Consider the following 18,654-nt stretch of genomic DNA (forward strand, 5'->3'; position numbering starts at 1 on the left):
GCAGCGCCGCGGCTCTGAGCGCTGCGGGGCGAGGGCTCCGAGCCGCCTTTCCCCGGCGGCGAGCGGCGATGGTCGCTGCGCGGGGGGCTGAGGTGCGCTGCCGCCGCCACCGCCGTGCGTGAGCCGGTGCCGCCGCCCGCCCGCATGCCCCGCTAGCGGCAGGGAGGCCACCTGCAGCGCCCGCCTCGCAGAGGGCTCGGTGCGGCAGCCGCTTGCCGCAGCTCCCCGCGAAGCAGCCGCCCGCCGCCGCCGCCATGGCGGATCCCGCCGAGTGCAGCATCAAGGTGATGTGCCGGTTCCGGCCCCTCAACGAAGCCGAGATCCTTCGCGGGGACAAATTCATCCCCAAGTTCAAAGGCGAGGAGACGGTGGTCATCGGGGTAAGCGCACCTCCCCCGCGCGGAGCGGCGAGCGGGCGCCCTGCCGGGCCGCTCGCCGCGGGGCTCCTTCACCCTGAGCCTGGCCGCGGAGGGGGGCGGCTGGCGGGGCGCTGGGGCGGGATGGGGCGGGGGGCGCCGCGGGGCCGCTGATGTCATCCCGGCGACTGGGCATGCTCGCCGCCCGCGCAGCGCTCCGCGGCGGCTGGGGCAGGGGGCTCGCTGCGCGGCCGCGGCCCGCTGCGGAGGGTGCCCCCCTCCCGCCGCTTCCCCCTGCGGCGGGGAAACCCGCCCGGGCGCCGCTGCCCTCGGCCCGGCCGTGCACACAAAGAGGAGGCAGCTGTTAACACCCCCCCGCCTCCGTTCTGCAGCTTCCCCGCTGCAAATGATTTCGGGGGCTGCGGCCGCGGAGCGTGGCTTCGCTGGGCTGCGGGAGTGGCGCGGCGCCGCTGGTGTGCGGCGGGCCGCCCCGGCCGGCGTGCTCGGTACCTGCGCTCGCCCGCTGCCGTGGAGGGAGCGGMCTGCCGTCAGAGCGAGGGCCGAGCGCCTGTCCCTGCGGGAAGAGACCCGCGCGTGGTGCAGTGTTTTAATTTTTATTTTTTTTTTAATAAACATCAACTCGTTACCGTGCTTCCAGAGGCAGCCTGTTCCCCAGTAGGTCAGTTTTTGTTTTTTTCTCACCACTGTATAAGGGATCGACTACTTGTAATACAGTAAAAGCTTTAAAATCAACAGATCGGGTCCCTTGCTGGTTTGGGATGCGGCTCCGTGGCCGGCTGGTTAATATGGCGCAGCGTGCTTGTCAGGACTGCATGGCTGTTCCTGGAGCTGGAGCTTCCCCARCTGCCCTCAGCAGAGTCTGCTTTGGAACCAAAAGGCCTTGGAGGGTCTAGATGTACAATACTAGACATGCTAAGGTCATGTCAGCTTGCTGTCTAACTAGTAGTGTCTTCAGTGCTTTGTTTTATATATGCCTAATTTGGTTAAACTAATAATATGACCATTATTGTACTATAATAAAGAGCCCTTAAAACTAGTAATATTAAAAATGTGCTATTACTTACATGTTTTGTCAAGGTTCTTATTGAGGCTATGAGTTAGCAGAAACTTTAAGGTGCTAAATAATTATGGATAAGTGAGGAAGAAATTGAGTTAATTCTGGACATAAATGACTAATTTCTCTGTATTTTTGCTTAACTAATCTGGCTATAAAGGAAACACTTATTTAGAGGTTATAGTTTTAACACCTACACCAATCTGTTAGAGATAAGAATCTGTTATCAGTCCCAATCAACAGTACAGGGCAATCATTTTGATCTGCAAATGTTTGGAACGATGGAGGAGGAACTGTACCATAGTCATTTGGATGCTTAAAAAGTAAATGTCAGTAAATCTCTTTCCTTAAATAAGGAAATCCTCAGATGTATGAAAAGTAGATTAAAATGCATCAGTTGAATATCCTTTAATATCATTTTTCAGAGAAGTAGAGTTTAGAATACTCCCCCCCCCCATCAGTGGATGTGCAGGTAGCTTAGAATGCATTGTTGTTTGTTAAGTGTCCATCTAGGGAAATAGTAACTGTGATGTATTGAAAAGGGTATTAGTATCTTGCAGATAGCAGATGCCTTTAGGATAAAGATTAAAAGAGAAAATAACAATTTCAATTTCTACCATGAAAGTTTAGTACATACATTTCCCTTCTCTCTCTAGTAGTATTCTTTAARGTATTTTTATCCTTACATATGTATTTTCAGTTTGTCAGGATCATTCTTCAGAGTTGTTATTAGTCATCTTGAAAATCTGGCCTTAAGCTTAGGGTATGCTTTTCCCTTCCGTACATAGGGCAAAGTACATGTTCTTGCTTAGATGCACATCTTGGCCATCGTRATTGGTGAAAAATATCCTCAAGCAGAGCTGCTTTGTTTTTTTTGTTTGTTTTTTTTTCCCCCTTCCAAGAAAAACCATCTGGCTAGGATTCCATAGGGATATTTGTAGCTATTTTCAGTTCTGTAAATATAAACGAAAATAAAAGAATCTTTACATACTCATTGTCATCTTTATTCACATTCGTTGGCTCATGGAGATTTGATGCAACTTGATCTACAGTAGCTGCCACTGCAGTATATTAATGGAAAGCAGTACCGGTTATTATTACTTCCTCATTCAGAGTTACTGCTTAGATCCAACAAATAATGTTTAGCTGGGAGAAAGAATCCTGATTCTGATGCGAGGTACTATCTGAGTGAACTCCCATCTAGAAAACCAGTGTTTTAGTCTCAAAAAGCTCTTATAAATATTATGTAAAACAAAACAAACATACATTTGTGTTTTATTAAAGCATTTGGAAGAAGACTGCAATGCAGCTTTATTTCAGAAAATATTGGAAAGGAAGATGTTTAAAATTCTGTTTAACATAATTTCTATTGAAAAATGAGAAAATACAGAGGAATTTTTCGTCACAAAAAAACCTGCACAGTTTAGAGGAAATGTCTTTTTTTTTTTTTTTTTTTTTTTTTGAGATGTCAGGAAAAATAAATCCAAATCTACTTCCCAACAAATGAATGTGGGAGAAAATGCTTTTTCTGGACCTTATACCATCATCTCCTGTATATTTTTCTAGGCCTTAAGCAGATTTTCCAGCAAAGAAATACTAAAGGTCAAGACTTAATGATCTTAGTGTTTTGAAAATAAACAGCAAGGAAGGAGCTTAACAACTTTAGGTTTGCCTYGTCTGTCCAGTTCTGGGCTCCCCAGTACAAGAGGGACATGAAGCTACTGGAGAGAGTCCAGCGCAGGGCTACAGAGATGATCAGAGGGCTGGAGCATCTGCCCTCTGAGGAACAGCTGTGAGAGCTGGGCCTCTTCAGCCTGGGGAAGAGCAGACTGARGGGGGATCTTATCAATGTGTATAAGCACCTGAAGGGAGGGTGTCTGGGGACAGAGACAAACTCTTTTCAGCTGTCCTGTGTGACAGGACAGGAGGCAGTGTGCAGAAATTGAAGCACAGGAAGTTCTGCCTGAACATGAGGGGGAATTTCTTTTCCTGTGAGAGTGACGGAGCCCTGGAGCAGGTTGCCCAGAGAGATTGTGGAGTCTCCTTCTCTGGAGATGTTCAAGGCCTGCCTGGATGCAACCTTGCACCATGCTGTAGGTGACCGTGCTTGAGCAGGGGGGTTGGACTAGATGATCTCCAGAGGTCCCTTCCAACCTTACCGATTCTATGATTCTCCAAGATATCTTTTATATCATTAATAAAGCTGCATCTCTACAAAGCTTGTGATTGCATGTTTCAGAATTCTTTGTCAGAAAAGTCCTAAGGCAATACCCTAACTCCAGGTAAACACATTGGGGTTGAAATTTGACCTATAGTCTTGCATTTTAGCCTCTTCCATGAATCTCTGTGGTCAGGGCTTTGCACGTGCAGTGAAATATAGACAAACTCTGTGTTGAGCAGTAAGATTAAAATGTCTTAGCTCAGTTTTCCCTGTGGTTAAGAAGATAAAATCCAGTAAATTTTCATTCTACTTCAGTTTTAAATAAAAAGCCTTTTATAATATATCTTGTCTTTAAATGTGAATAAAAGGCAAAAATGATAAATACAGTGCTTTTTCTTTCAGTGAGCTACATAAGTCTCAGTAAACTGCAGTTTCATTTTTGTGTTTGTTGGGTTTTCTGCAGCCTCAAGGTGACTCTCTAATTTATTGTTTTGGCTGACATACCTAGAAATGCATTTTCCTTGCTAGCTTACTACTTACGGTCTTGTCAGAGGGTGTGGAGCTGTTGGCTCTAATAAGCCAGTAACTGCCTCAGTTGCTTATGGTTTCTTCTATGGTAACCTCCCATGTCCATTTATTCCTGAGCACCTGCAAAGGATGGAGAGGCTCCCTGCCTTGTGGGATGCTGTGCGTGAGGAGACTCTTCCTGCTCAAATGTATGGGGGGACAATGCTTCCTGCCTTTCCCAATATTAAAAAAATAGAGGAATTTAATTCTAAATGAGGTGTTTTTTCACCTCCTTTTTCTGGCAGATCTAGAGTGACCGCTTCCAATGTAATTTAGTAAAAGGCTTATCTGAAGACTGATTCTTCAGAGGCAAATGTTTCCTGTTTAGAAGAAGAGCATCTAAAACTAATCTTTCTAGCCAGCTCAGAAACCTAAGTATAATATTATCAGGAAGAGGATAAAAGGATTTTTCATTTTGGTTGTCATTTGCTTTTTGAACTGTAATGTGAGGGCACATTTGAAGCAAAGCTTTGCCTGAACTTCTGAACGCTGAGCTTGCTGAGCAGTGCAGTTCTCTGCCTGCCTGACACCGAATACACAGTGGAGCAGAGAAGAATGATTCTAACAATACGCGTTCTTGCTGACTGCATTGGTAGGCTTTACAATAATTTTTCCAGTGCTCTCAGCAGAGGTTTGCCTGGGAAAACCGGCAGAAAACTACAGGGTAAATGTGAATGTCTTTACAGGAGCTTGTTTTACTCTCATAGTTCTTCTTGTTTTGTTTTGTTTTGCTTTTTAAAAAAAACACAGCTGTTTCGTCCTTGAAACATTATACATACCTAGTTTATTGTGCTTAAAGTCCTTTGATGCTCTGGTGCTGTTAGGTGGTTGATGCTGTTTTGCAAGGTCATATTGCATGAAGTCAAATAAAACAAAAATTGAGAGTCTCCTTTGCAGGGGGTGGGGTAGAACCTGAGCAGTGCTGAGTTTCTTTGTTGGTTTGTTTTTGTCATCTAGCCTTTGTGGCAGACAGTATAGATACTATTTGGTGAATTGGCTTCTAGAGGAATTCTCATTTATTTCCATCCCTGGCATATGAATGTGTTTTATTTGATCTATCCCGGTAAAGTCAACAGTTCATACTATTGTAAAAGAGTCGTATTCTCAATTTGCTGTTGGACAGAGATCTCTGTAGCCTGATAYGCAGTTGTCACTTGTGTTCAGAGATCTTGAGTTGCTATAAGAGAGACCTACCAAAAAATGTAAGTTATAGGTGAATGACTGATAATTTTAAGAGTATAAAAATTCCACCCTATGCTTTAATAATGGTAAGCTGCGTATTTTTTTCTGTGGGGTGTGGCACACTGTGCTTCCAGTAACAGCTATACATCTGTCTCAAAACACACTACTTAGGTATGCTGGAGTTTCTTCATGATGTAGTCTAGAAATACGTTTTTGTAAAATGACTTTCTGATACCAGTTTGATGTAGGATATGAAGTGGAGATATGACTTCTGTTAGGAAAGCTGGCTTTATTTTACAATTGGAAAAAAAAATCTTTTCCCCTTTCTAAATAGCATAAATAGTCTTGATGTAAGAATTCAGTTGATATACAGCATGTCATTTTCTTAGTGGAAGACTTTTTCTGGGAGCTTAATGCTATGTTTGTCACCAAGCATTTTTGATATGTTTTCTGGCTTTGCTTAATTTTTCTATTCTAACAAAGATTAGGTGTGTTTTGTATAAAAGTCGTCTTTGAAGGACTGTTGTGAGATTAGATAAGCATGACTTCTGTATGGAACTGATGACCTCCAAAGACGTCAAAATCTGACAGGTACCTGTGTGGGAGTCTTATCTTTCCAAAGTGTTAGGAAAATCTTATGACATGGGAAGACTACCATGCTCTGACAAAAGCTGGAAACCCTTTTTACCTGCTGTGCTTTCGTGCTTTGTAGGTAAGACAAACCATGATGTGCTGTGCTCATTCCCTTGTGACATTGGACTACGTTGCTTTTGGGTTAGACTATTTCCAGAGAAGCAGCAGCTCAAGACTGAGAGATCTGGCACTTGCTTTTTTTTGTGATTTCTCTCAGTAGTTTAAGCCACTAGGTAGCTCAGGAAGAACAGGAAACTCAGCTTACAGTGCGTTATATATGGTGCATTGTTGTTTATTTGAGTACCAAATAGAACAAATGCAGGATTGTTCCACAGAATTAGGATGGCTTTTCTATACCTTGCTGAACAAACTATGTGGTAGCCATCCAGGGAATTGCTCATGTTCTTAGTTTCTAAAGTAATAATTGTTTTTCCTAAGGCATACTGCTGTGCTTCRTACTTATTTTCAGGAGCTTGTGTATAAGATTAAAACTGTGGGAGAGACAGGATGACTGACTGAGTAGTTCTTTTGTTCTGTTCTTGTGGTGCATTGGCTAAAGTACAAAGCAGTTTGGGATCTAGTTATTAAGAAATAAAATATACTTCCATAAAGCATTGAAGCAAATGGAATGTACAATATTAATTACTTTTCTGTAATACAAATCAGTGGAGAAAATCTGTCTTGTTAAGGACTTGCAAAAGTTTTTCCAACATCTAAGTGTATCTGCCTCTCTTGTCAGACTTTGTATCTATCCAATCCYGTAATCTAGACTGGGTCTGTATGTGATGGGGGGGCAGCTTTTTGAGAAATTTTAATACCTCTGCAGTGATGCAGAGTTTGCATGGGGATTTGGTGCACGCAGGGCTTTAAACATTGCGTATGTTTTATTGTGTATGTATTGTCTGTGCAGAGGATGACTGATCTATACTAGAATTATCTTCACCCTGCATAGCTTTAGTTTTCCCAAGTTATACAACAGGTGTTCTGGGAAGGGCTGCAGCTGATTCTGCTGCTCATGGTGATCTGTTTTCTAGTTTCTAGTTCCATGTTGAACTAGTTTTCTAGTGTTCAGTTAATGTTCAAAAGAAAATCATTATCTTGAAAAACATGGCATGGCACCTTCTTTCTATATTTCAGCATGGATAGTTACTTTTGAATGAGTAGAGTGTTTTGGGGGCTTTCTGTCTGTTTCTCTGAAAGTTCCTCTGCTGTTTCCCTTTTGGAAAGGATATTCTTTCAAGCCTGTTTTGAAGTGCTGAATTTGAGGGAAAATAAGTAAATGTACACTTTTTGATGGAGCTCTACTTGTATGTATTTTTCTGCAAATGAAGTGAGCTGCAATTGCGTATGAAGGAATATGGTGTGAAAGTGGCATCTGTTTATTTTTGGTGGTCCTAGAAAGATGATTATTCAGCATATAAAGTTCGTTATTTTCACCAAAGCAATATCCCTTTTGTGTTTCCTCAGGGCCTTGAAGACTTTTTGCATCTTTTTCCAGTCCCATTGAGATGTCTTTCTCCAAAAGTATCTTCATTCGGCATCCCTATGGTTATGTCAAAAATATGGATTTGTAATTAAATCTTTGAAACTTAGTGTGGATAATCTATTTCAACAGGGTAGGCTTTAAGACAATTGGGAAATGAATCTCAAACGGCTGTCTCAATGGTGTCCTTATCTTGCTATTTCCTACAAAATTCCTTTCTCTTGAACCAGAAGACGCTGGATATATTCAGCATCTTTACTTACTTGCCTTCTTCTAGTTTGTTGCGGTTTGTTTTCTTATCCTTTGAAGCTGTTAGTCATTGATGTTTGGATTCATTTCTGGAAATGCCAGTTCAGTCTGGTACAATCAGATTTATAAGTATTTGGGGAAGTCTGGGAATGCTTCCCCCCCACAACCCCTGTGTAGTTTGAGATAACTTCTTATGAAGCTTCCTGCCCTAAGCAAAGGCTTAATTTGCAGAAAAAGAAGCTGTCGGGAATTATGTGTACTCATCTCTTCACGTGTTATTGGTGTTTCCAACTGTATGCCAGAAGAATAAAACCCATTACCAAAGATAATTGGTATTTCATCCTCCATCTTCCAAGCCTTCAATAGTATAACTGTCTCGGTAGCAGCTTTTTGAGGATTTTTTGGGAGTGTGGGGGGAGGTTGGGAGGAACACTTCTAGAAAAGCAGAAGTGGGACTTATGAGGAAAGAATATTTATTTTTTTTAAACTGCTCTTTAACTAAACTGCTGATACCCTAAGTATTATCTATGTGTGTCTGTGTCCTTCCTGTCATTACCATTAAAGGATTCACCTTAATATTTCTATTTTCTTTCAAATTGACTGGTTCTTTAATAGCTCATGTGTCTCCAGACAGCAACATACCTTCCCAGCTGTGTAAGAGACACAACAGTCACTCCTAGAACAGCAAGATGTACTCATAATCCTATACCTGTAGATTATACTACTATATTGTCTTAAAGGTAGGGGCTTTTCCCCTCCATTGAGAACAATATTAAATGAAAGCTAAGTATTTTATGTCATCAACATTTGTCACTTCTCTTGTTTGAAAACCTGAGTGTGTATAAACTGAGCTCTGTAGTTTCATTGGTAATAGAGAAAAGGTGAATTTGATGTTTGTTGGAGAGGAAGTAATAGTACAGAAGAAACAAATGAGTTGAGCTGTCTGTTTGCTGCTTTGGGAAGAAGTATATATAATCCAAAATGGCATCTATTAGCTTTCTGTGTCTTGGAACATTATGGTTGCTGATGCTTTTTTTATTTCATTAAATTCTGGCTGCTTTAGTTGAATACAAAAGTGCATTTGGCATTTCACATTCATGTTTTCATCAAAATTTCTTTTCTATGTAAGAGTATTTATTTAGTTTAACAAAAAAGTCTTGTGCATAGGATTCCTCATGTCCATTTTCGCTAGCTTTCTGAGGTTGAAACGGTGTGTCTTAATGTAGCCAAATGCAACCAAACACAATTATCTACTGAATACTTTTAGACTCTTTGCTTTCCCTCTTTCCTTTACTTCTATGTTGCTGCAGCCTTTTAAAACTCAGATGTCATGCCAAAGTAGCACTCATCCTAAAAATATAATTAGCAAGCCACTCAGATTGAAATGCAAGTGTGGAAATGAGTCTTGGTTCAGGGTCTGCTCTGATTTTTCTCTGTTGCTGAGAACCAGGATGCAGCAGGGTGAAGCAGTAGATTTCTGAGTGCATTCTTTGGCAGTGGGCAGAAAACTGAAAGGACACCGAGTGCAAGTCATTTGAGACAGTAGCCTGGATGTGCAATATGGGTAGACTGTGCTTCAGCTGACACTGCGTGTATAGAAGCTAGAGTTGCTCAGTCATTACTCGACACATGACTTGACGGCAGTGTTGCCAGTGTGTGTGGCACATGCTTTTGCTCCCACAGTTCCACTGAAAAGTATGAATTGGATATTGGTACTTTTCCATGGGAAGGTTTTGTGAACTGGTAAAATGTCTTTCTCCAAACTTGCTGGGTTGGGAATGTGTGTGTGTGTGTGTGAAAACTCTGTGTTTAAACAAACACAACGCTTATCTCAAAACATCCAAAATGGGTTCCTTCAGCATTCTAAAGATGTGGAGTCAGAGGGATTATGGCATTACTCTGATAGATTCTACTTTTATTCATCTACTGGAAACAGCTAGATCGCTCCTAAATATTTATGGCTTTTTCTACCCTTCTCAAAAGGCTTCCTGTAACGAAAACAAGTTYGCTTTATCTAAAATAATGCAGCATTTAGTAGAGGCAGCTTTGGATCTTGACTTTCTCTGGGATGTTCTGGGAATGCATGTGACTGTTATTAGATTCCCCTTATAATGTTKATAATTGGTCCCATGACAACCTCCAAAAATGCGTAGACCCTAATTGAAAACGAGAATGTTGGAGATTCTTCCGCCTTGAGAATTAAGTATTCAAAGATAAGACCTTAAATATTTAATAGTAATCCTCTTCGATGTCTTCGCAGGAAGTGACTTGTTTTTTCAGAGCTTCACTCAGCTAAATGAAATCTTAGTCCACTACCTGGTTATAAAGATGGATAGAAGAGGCAGTTGGTTCATGTGAGAGACCATCTCTGGGTCAGAGGGTAGTAAGCCTCTTGGAAGAACTGGATCTTATGAAGCTATTCTTTAAACACTTCTGTTGCATGAGAAAGATGTGATATTGAAAAACACATCATCTTATTGTAAGTCTTTGGGCCATTTGATAAGTAACTTGGGCTGTATTCCTGAACAAATATTCTTGCATTTATCTTAAATGTTTATAGTTACTCACAGTGGTTGCTGTGACACAGTCTCTTCTATTTAATTGATCTTGCAGCATCCAGTGAAGTAAAGAAGACCTGTTACCCTTGTTTTAGGGGCTGCAGATTGACTTTTAGAGTCACACTGGGAATCTGTGGAGCAGTTGTATCTCTTATACACAAGTAACGCTCTTAACTGCTAAATTATTCTTTCAGTTATTGAAGAATGTGCAAGAGGCCATTATCTGAATTGAGATAACTGGGTTAGTGAGTATTTTTAGCAAAGCTGTTAACAGATCTCTGATTTTTCTGCATTTGTAATCTGTTTTCTTGACGATGTAGTTCTCATGAATTGCTTGTATCTCTGTATTTAGGCCAGTGGTGAGATGTGAGTAATAATGCTCATACAACTTAATAAAGAGCTTTGAGATTTTACATTGTTCACTTATTTGTTTAGAGCAAATCATTACTACTAATGAAAGTTGTGTGGATGTTGGTTGCTTTTTGAATAAAATGCTCTGTAATACAAGTAGTTGAGCACCTGTACTTGCCAGCACTACAGCCTATTGAGGGAAGCAGAGAATACAGCTGGAAGATCTGTAGATCTTGGAAGACTGGAACTAGCTCAGAACGCATGGTGATGTTCCAGCCAAAGGTGCTTGTGGATAATTCAGCTGGAATGGTGCCTTGTTTGCTGCATACCTGATAGGATTTGCTGATGGCTTGATCAATGCTGTGTGCCCTTCTTAAATACAATGACTTCTATAACACTCTGAAGCCACATTACTTCCAGATTTTACTGCTAGTGCTTTTAGTAGCTGACCTGTTYCACTTGCACTGTAAACCCAGTTGTCTGCACCCATACCATCTCTTTGCTCTCTGCTGACAGCAGTCAATTCCTTGTTAACACCCCAACACTGACTTTACCACCATGCAAATCATGCAAGGTGCCACTACTAAAGATTGACCCGTTGGTCTCAAAATATTATCCCCTTTTTGTATCCATCCTCTACTTTGCATTCATTTTCTATTAATTTTATAAATTTACTTTTATTCTCAGATTACCTCATGTCTATATGCATTTTCATTTTCCTACTGCTTTCTGGGTCAGCTATAAATACCTAGTAGAAAATTCTACTGTCATTTGATAAACACATTTGCTTGATTATTTTTCACTGATGGTATCTTTTAAAATTTAACTCCAAAAAGAAAGTAGCTAAATCATATAAATAAAAATCTTAGAATTAATCTTGCTATCCTGAAAGACATGTTTTATATTAGACAAAAATATTTGCTTTTATTGGTAATACAGGGTTTATTCTATCCATTACTTTATGTGCAGCCTGGAATTTGTAAGTATTGTAGAATAGCCTTAGCCATAAACTTCAAATGAAACTCTTGCCAGCATAAACAGTTAATCATGCCGCATTTCCCTGTTGAGGAGTTTGAGCACTATGCAGGAATTGCATCCCTGCTTTCCTTCAGAGGGACAGGTAGGACTCTTCTACGAAGAACTGAAGGAAAACAAACCACAGAAGATTTTTATGCAGAGCATTTGTTTTTAAGCCAATGTCAGAACTAGGAGTAAGAATGAGAAATAGAAAGCACTGGTCTACAGTTCCCACCTCTTTGCTTTGGGCTAGAGTGATGCCCGTGCTGCCTTCTGTGCCTTCGTTGCTGCATGCCCCCATAACGGGGGTGATCCTGGTGCAGCCCTGTCTGCAGATGCGTGGCTTCCTCTCCAGCTCACCTGGAATGGCATGTATGAACATCCAAGGCTCCTGCAAAACTGCTTCCCTTTGAAAAAATGCCAAGATGAGTCATTGCAGTCTCCATCCTATCATCTAAATTTTTTGAAGGCTACTTATCTGAAATGGTTACGAATATATCTAAATGCAGCAAATTCAGAGCTGGCTACCTCATTTGCTGCAGTGAAAAGTGCTGTGTTCAGTAGACCTCCAAGCAGTTAATCATCATGATGGAAGGATAGAAGCTACCTGATGGAGAAACCTGTTTCCTGTGTGTGTGCAGTGGGCTTGGCTTTTGTTGTTGTTTTGGCCTTGTTTTTGTTTGGAAGGCTGGTGAGGTCCAGAACTAACAGAATGTGGTTGTTTTCTAGCAGCAGACTGAACCATTACCCTCGTTCTGTATTCACTTTCATCAGAATTGATGAACAGCCCTATTGTTTGAGATAGGCTTTTTTAATATTAAGTGAGCTCCCACTTTCTTTTATGGTGTGTACGTGTTCTATTTCGATGAAGGCAGTACTATGCAAATGCAGAATTTTAACTCAGATGAGTTCATTCTTTCAGCTTGACACAGATCTCAATCTGTTACATTTATTAAAACTTTGCATTTGGCCTTTTTGTATTCAAATGTTGTAGTGGAACTTACAAGAGGTCAGTTGTTTGGTCACATGTTTATACAAAGGAAATTCTTCTCCCCTTCCCCTTAACTGTTACTGGATTTGGTGGTTTAAATTTTAGGGTTTTCTGTACAGGCTTTTTTTTTTTCCTTAACCAGATAATATTGTAGTATCTGTGGTAGCTACTAAACTCCCCTTCAGTTTCATTGCGAGAAATTCATTTAGAATACAGCTCTTAAAAAGCTGAAGACTCAGAAGATGAAACAGCTAGTTGTGTGTCTGTAGTCTTGCTAATGTACTTTGCAATTAAGAGTAAGTATTCTTGACTTGGAGAGAGGTGGCTCCTGTCTCTAGGATTGGACTCCTCTGTTGATCTGTCCCTCTTTTCTAAAGAGTTGTCAGTAACTATATATAAATGTATGCTGCTTGCATGCCGTACGCGTGCTCCGGCGGGGCGAATGAGGTAGCCCCTCTGCTCCTCAGACACCTGAGCAACAGCAGGAGTTCCTGCTAACGGTCATGTGCAAGGAGCAGTGGCAGCACTGCTGCCCAGCTGATTGTCTCTGAAACATCATGTGTGTGTTTTTGTTTGTTCTTTTTTCTTCCAGGATTAGGTAAGTAGAGAACTGCTAATAAAAATACCTTGTTTGCTCTGGATGCATGCAGTAAGCAAAGTTCAGCCTCTCTAGATAAGCAGCTGTGAAGGGAAGACAGGCTGCACATTTTGTTTACTTCTGCTTGAGAGAAATAGAAATCCGAATCATGATTATATAACAGGTAGATGCTGTGTTTGTGTGATTAATATATGATAGATCTTGGCCCTTTCTTAATCTATTTCTTCACCCACTATGGCAAATAAGCAGGAATGCTTTTACTTGTGTTGAAAAGTGTTTAACATGCTCTCTTTTTGTGTCTCGTGACCACTATAGAGAGCAGTGTGGCAGACCAGACCGTACCAAAATGTGGAAGTAATACATCAGCCTTACTAAATCTGATGATAGAATTACTGCTAGATAATTATAGCCAGACTCGCCTGTGTGTTGACAGTTTAGTGGAAAGAGGGGCCAGCACGCTGATCTCATTGCTGTTCTTGAAGAAGAAATGATGTAAGCTCTATGCATTTTTAGCTGCAGTGAAGTCACAGGAAGGGATTATGAATCAAAAATCCATTTCTGCACTTAAAAGAACAAAAATTACTAAAGGAGATSCAAGCACTGTATTTCAAAACGAAATTCCACAGCTCTTTGTTCTTACAAGGTTCATAGGAAGGTATTTGTGTATCTTTTTTTCCAACTAATTCAGTAGTAGTAATAAAAATGTGAGATCAGTAGTACCATTTTTATTCATGTTGTTTGTGTAACTGCTTGAATTGCAGTTTGTATAGTAACTTAATCAGAGCCCCTTTGTCAGCTGTCCAGGAGAGTGCAATTTGTCACTGCAGGTTTCTTAGTATGGGACAGGTTGGCATAGACATTCTCTCTGTACTGAATGCAAAGCCATTTGGAGTCAGTGCCAATTGAATCTTGAATGAAAGCTCAGCAACTCTGGATTTCCTGACCATTGCTTYAAGTTAATGCATTACTGGTAAATCATCAGAATTGTGAAAAACAGGTTCTTAAGCAGTCCATTTTCCTAATGGTAATTGATGCAAAATTATGCAGGAGGAGGTACTTTTCATTTGTAAGGGTTTCAGTATTTTTGTGAGTATGGTATTTATCTCTATACTTACTTCATTACCAGATGTAATTTTTATGAGCTGAAGGTACATGCAAAATGCCTCTTCTGGGATAGAATTGCTCGATACTACCAAACAAGGCATGGCAGTATTGTGACTATGGGGCCACAAAAGCATTGCGATTTACAAGTAACATTGGGATGTCTGCTTAACAGTTTCATACTTAAGCTTCCCTAGCACCCAGTATGTCGGAGATGAAGTTTTTTATTTTTCTTATTAAAAGCTGTGACCCAAAATGTTGGGTCCTGAGAGAGTCTGGATGGTTGTTACCCAAATTATGAGACTTGGACGTACTAATTAAAATTGGGGATTCTTTTTTATTTCTCCAAATAATAACAGAAGATATATCAGGAAACTAGTTTATCAGGGTGGGAGGAATTTGATTCCCCTTTCTACAGAGGGCACGTATCGCAAGGACTCACGCTCTTGTAGATTAGAACTGAAGCTCTACGTGACCTGGTTTGTGCTTGGTAGGTGCTGAGAGTGCCTCGTTCCTCCTGACAAGGATGCTCCCTTCTCTGCCCTCCACCCCTGCTTAGAGAGAAAGCCTCTCTTAAATAGGGTGAAATGACGGGAGGAGAGGAAACTGGCCAAAATGAGAACAGAATCAGAAGAAATGATGACAAATCCAATAAAAGTATTACAGAAGTGAAGAGAGGCCAGATTTTGAAATTGGAATCAAATACCGCATAGAACACTGCAGTTCCTGTGCGTTCCTTACTGGATGGTACCGCTCGTTCTCCCTAGTTCTGTTTAATAAGCTTCTGGATGTGCATTTTACTTCTGAAGCAAGTACCTTGCACTAAGAGTGTGTTGCCCTAAGCAGCGCTTAGTTATCCCAGGTGCCACAGAGTCAATATTACCAGAGCAGAGAGAAATGGCAGATGTACAAAAGCTAATCAAAATGGCTGCACTTGTACGGGGGGGGGGGGGGGGGTCTTCTGCGAACGCTGTTCTCGGTCCATGTTTGAAGAGGATTGTTGCCAGGAGCAACTCGTCTGCATCACTTGGTGACAGGGTAATTGCTCTGTCTGCCTTGACATCTGAGTTTCTGTGAAGGCCCTTTCATGCTCAGATTGTAGCTATTGGTATGGTTGTTAAGGTGCAGATCTTGGCGTTCCCAATAGGCAACACAGCYGGTTCCAGCCAGCTAAGCAGTATGGTAAAGTTGATACTGGTGTAGCCATGCATCAGATCCCGCTATGGACAAAGCTAGATGAAGAACTGCACTGCTGCCCTTTCAAGTGGGCTTTCTTTTTACACTGTCATTTTCCAGTGGAAAAGATAGAGCAAAATACCTAAATAGTTGAGCAGTAATTATCCTTCATTAATCCTACTAATATGTTTTGAACATACAGCTTTTGATTACATAGCATGTAAGGATGCTGAGGCATACTAATGATAAAAATGTTTCTATTACATTACATGCTTTCAAAAGTCTGCTGAAACATTAGGTTACTGAAACTTCAAGCTCCCAGCACTACTGGAATTTAGTATCTCAATTTGTAGACTGAGCGAGCCCATGGGTTTTTGTTAATGGTTTCCGCAGTGAATCAGTGATGTGATCAGCTACCAATATATGAAGGAGTAAGACTTACTTCCTGGTCTCTGGGAGTATAGTTATTCCACTGGGCAAGTATTTTCTCTCTCTACTTTCTTCAATCCTGCTGGCTTTTGACCGCTTGAGACTTCTCAGTTCTGTAAGGGCAGAGGAAAATAATCAACATGCACCATTTTTCACTACTGGTCTGTAGTTTGCTGTTTGTAATTACACGGTGAAAAGAATTCTACCCTGCTTAGTGGCACATGCCACCAAGCTGAGAGCCTCAAACCTCACCTGTACAGGTGTGCTGTCACGCAGGTGGTGTTTCGGCTCCCCCCGGCTTAAGCTTGAAGGGAGTCGCTTTGGGTGATACAGGTGTGCTGGGACTTGCACGTGCACTAACTGTTGAAGTTGGGGCTCATTTCTGTTGTGATTGCTGGAAAGCTTTGAGACTCTTGAGTAACGCCATCTTTAGAGTTCAGTCGCACAGTAAACTAGTGGCTTTGAATTAATATATAGGCCAGTTGTAAATGTGGCAGTCGTATACTTTGTGAAATGCTCTCGCCACAGAGCAAATACAGTTCAGTGCAAGTGGTGGGAATGCAAGCATCTCATTTGTTTCTCTTTGCCCGTGTATGTCCAACCTCATGGGACACTCCAGGACGAGTCTGTTCTCTAGTTCCCTTCAACCCTAATTTTTTGTGGAGCATGCTGAAAGGAAAGCTGTTGGAGGAGAGGGCATCGCTAGTCCATATAACTCACTTTGACCTCCGCTGACCTGAGCTGGATTTGAATCGACAAGTGACAGTGCTCGGTATCCCATTACTAATCTTCTAAGCTGTCTAGTTCCCCCATAAATCTGTAATTGATATCTTAAGCAAACTGAAGATTAACACGATGCTGCCACAATAGAATTAAGGTGTAGGAATGCCTTGAAGTAGGACTGTTCTATGTTGCACCTTTTTTTTTTTTTAGGTAGAATTGTTGGTTAGCAACTTACTTGAGATTTTTACTTCACTAGAAAAAAACTTTAATTCATATTTTGAAATATATCTCTGTTTCTTTTTATGGCTTGTATAAATAGTCTTATAAAATCCCATGGTAAGGAGAGGTGTCATTCCACTCTAACTTATTCCCATAAATCCACATTCCATGAGACAACGTTGTCTGAGCCCTGTTCCATTGAGGCTRTTAGGAGCTGCCTGAGGATATTTTTAATGTTAAATTATTTTCTGGCTACATGATTTGTTTGTTTAAAAAAATYATGTTATTTAAAAACTTAAAAATAGTACTTTTAAATGGCTTTGGAATAGAAGTTATCTTGTGTGGCATTCTTATGAAATAGACAATTAATTGCACTTTCTTTACATTCTCCCTTGCTATTAAAATTATAAAGACCTTCAGCTAGTGGAGGTCTCAGTCTTCTCGGAAAGTTACACGCACTACCTTTTCCTCTATTTCCTTGTACAAAGTGAGTATTTTTCTGTCTCTTCAAGCTATTAATTTATATTAGTTCTATATGCAAAAGGAGTTATACCCTATTCTTCAATTCTTCTATCCCATTGATATAACAGAGCAGTTTAGGTTTGGTGAAATGCTRGTTGAACTGGAGAAACTTTGGAAATTTGAGTCAAAAGTCTTTGTTCTGAGTGCTTCTTTACCAGATTTCTATTACTTAAGAACCTGGAAGGATGTTTATCTGAAATGCGAATGACAGCAGTATTCAAAGCAGTAGGTTTGAACAGGCCTGAAAAGATCTATTAAATTTGAGTATATTAAATTAAAATAATGTTGATCTATTGTACATAATACAGTAACGCAAGCTACTGTAAAAACAAGGGATGGAGCCGGAGAAAATTCTTGCTGCTTGCATTGGGACTGTTAAAGTAGCAGATACCTAATTCTTTGATAGGCTATGATACACATAACAAAGCTGAGAGGTCTGCTGAACTGACAAGTAAATACATAGTTTATTACATATCTAGAATAATCATGAATTATTTTACTTGATTTTGTGAGAAAAAGATGAGGAAGGATGAAATAAACATTTATAACTTATTCTCGCTTACATTTCTTTCACAAAATTGTCTTAATTTCTGAGTCCAAAAATGGAAGCATGACATTCATTCTTGACTAAAGTTATACTGAGCACCAAAAGAAGTCAGTCGGTCTTACCATTCGTTGTTTGATAGCTTCATCTTTTCAGAGATTAATTTAAACTGCAGTGCTGTTCAAATGCCCATTTCTCTGCTGTTACGTAAGCTGTTAAGTAATCAAGGCCCAAATCTACAAGCTGCTGTGTGGTGCAGAGTGCCAGTGGGCTGGCAGGATATTGATAACCRTCACATTGATAGCATTCACAGTGGCAGCGGTACCGAATGATATGCAGATTATTGAGTGCTGCAGGGAGCGCAGCATCCTTATGCGTTCTGTGTCTGGCTGCAGAGCCCCCAAAGCCGGGAGCTGCTGCACAAACTGCKGTGGTGCCAAGGAGGTGAGAAGGGGGAGGAGCTGAGGAAGGCTCTGTCCCAGGACCTTTCCTCCTCCCTGCCAAAGCTCTGGAGTCAGGCCACTCTGGCCTTAGGAAAGGTCTGTGAGTCCCAGAACAGTCGGATGAGCGAGGCAGATGCCTTCAAGTAAGGACCCCCTTCTCTGACGGTATGGGGGAGCTGGTGGCAGCTCTCAGCTTGTACTGCAGCTTCCAGCACAACATGACCTCCAGCAGTAACAGCGGCTCTAGGGCTCTGGCTGCAGGCCAGAACGTTGCTT

The 18,654-nt window shown here is 41.1% G+C and overlaps 1 protein-coding gene across 2 annotated transcripts in view; it reads left to right on the forward strand.

Annotated features, from left to right (window-relative positions):
• Nucleotides 1-150: 150 nt before the first annotated feature.
• KIF5C (kinesin family member 5C) overlaps nucleotides 151-18,654 on the forward strand; it is a 94,889-nt gene continuing 76,385 nt past the window's right edge. The window contains exon 1 of one of the 2 annotated variants that reach the window (XM_085308680.1): nucleotides 151-380. In XM_085308680.1, coding sequence (XP_085164806.1) covers nucleotides 255-380 — 126 coding nt within the window. In that variant the 5' untranslated portion in view covers nucleotides 151-254. The remainder of the gene's footprint in view (nucleotides 381-18,654) is intronic. The other variant, XM_085308672.1, reaches the window with a different exon arrangement.

Source organism: Rhea americana, unplaced genomic scaffold (assembly GCF_003343005.1).
Source record: "Rhea americana isolate MKP2758 unplaced genomic scaffold, rheAme1 scaffold_105, whole genome shotgun sequence".
In the NCBI taxonomy this organism is placed as follows: domain Eukaryota; kingdom Metazoa; phylum Chordata; class Aves; order Rheiformes; family Rheidae; genus Rhea; species Rhea americana.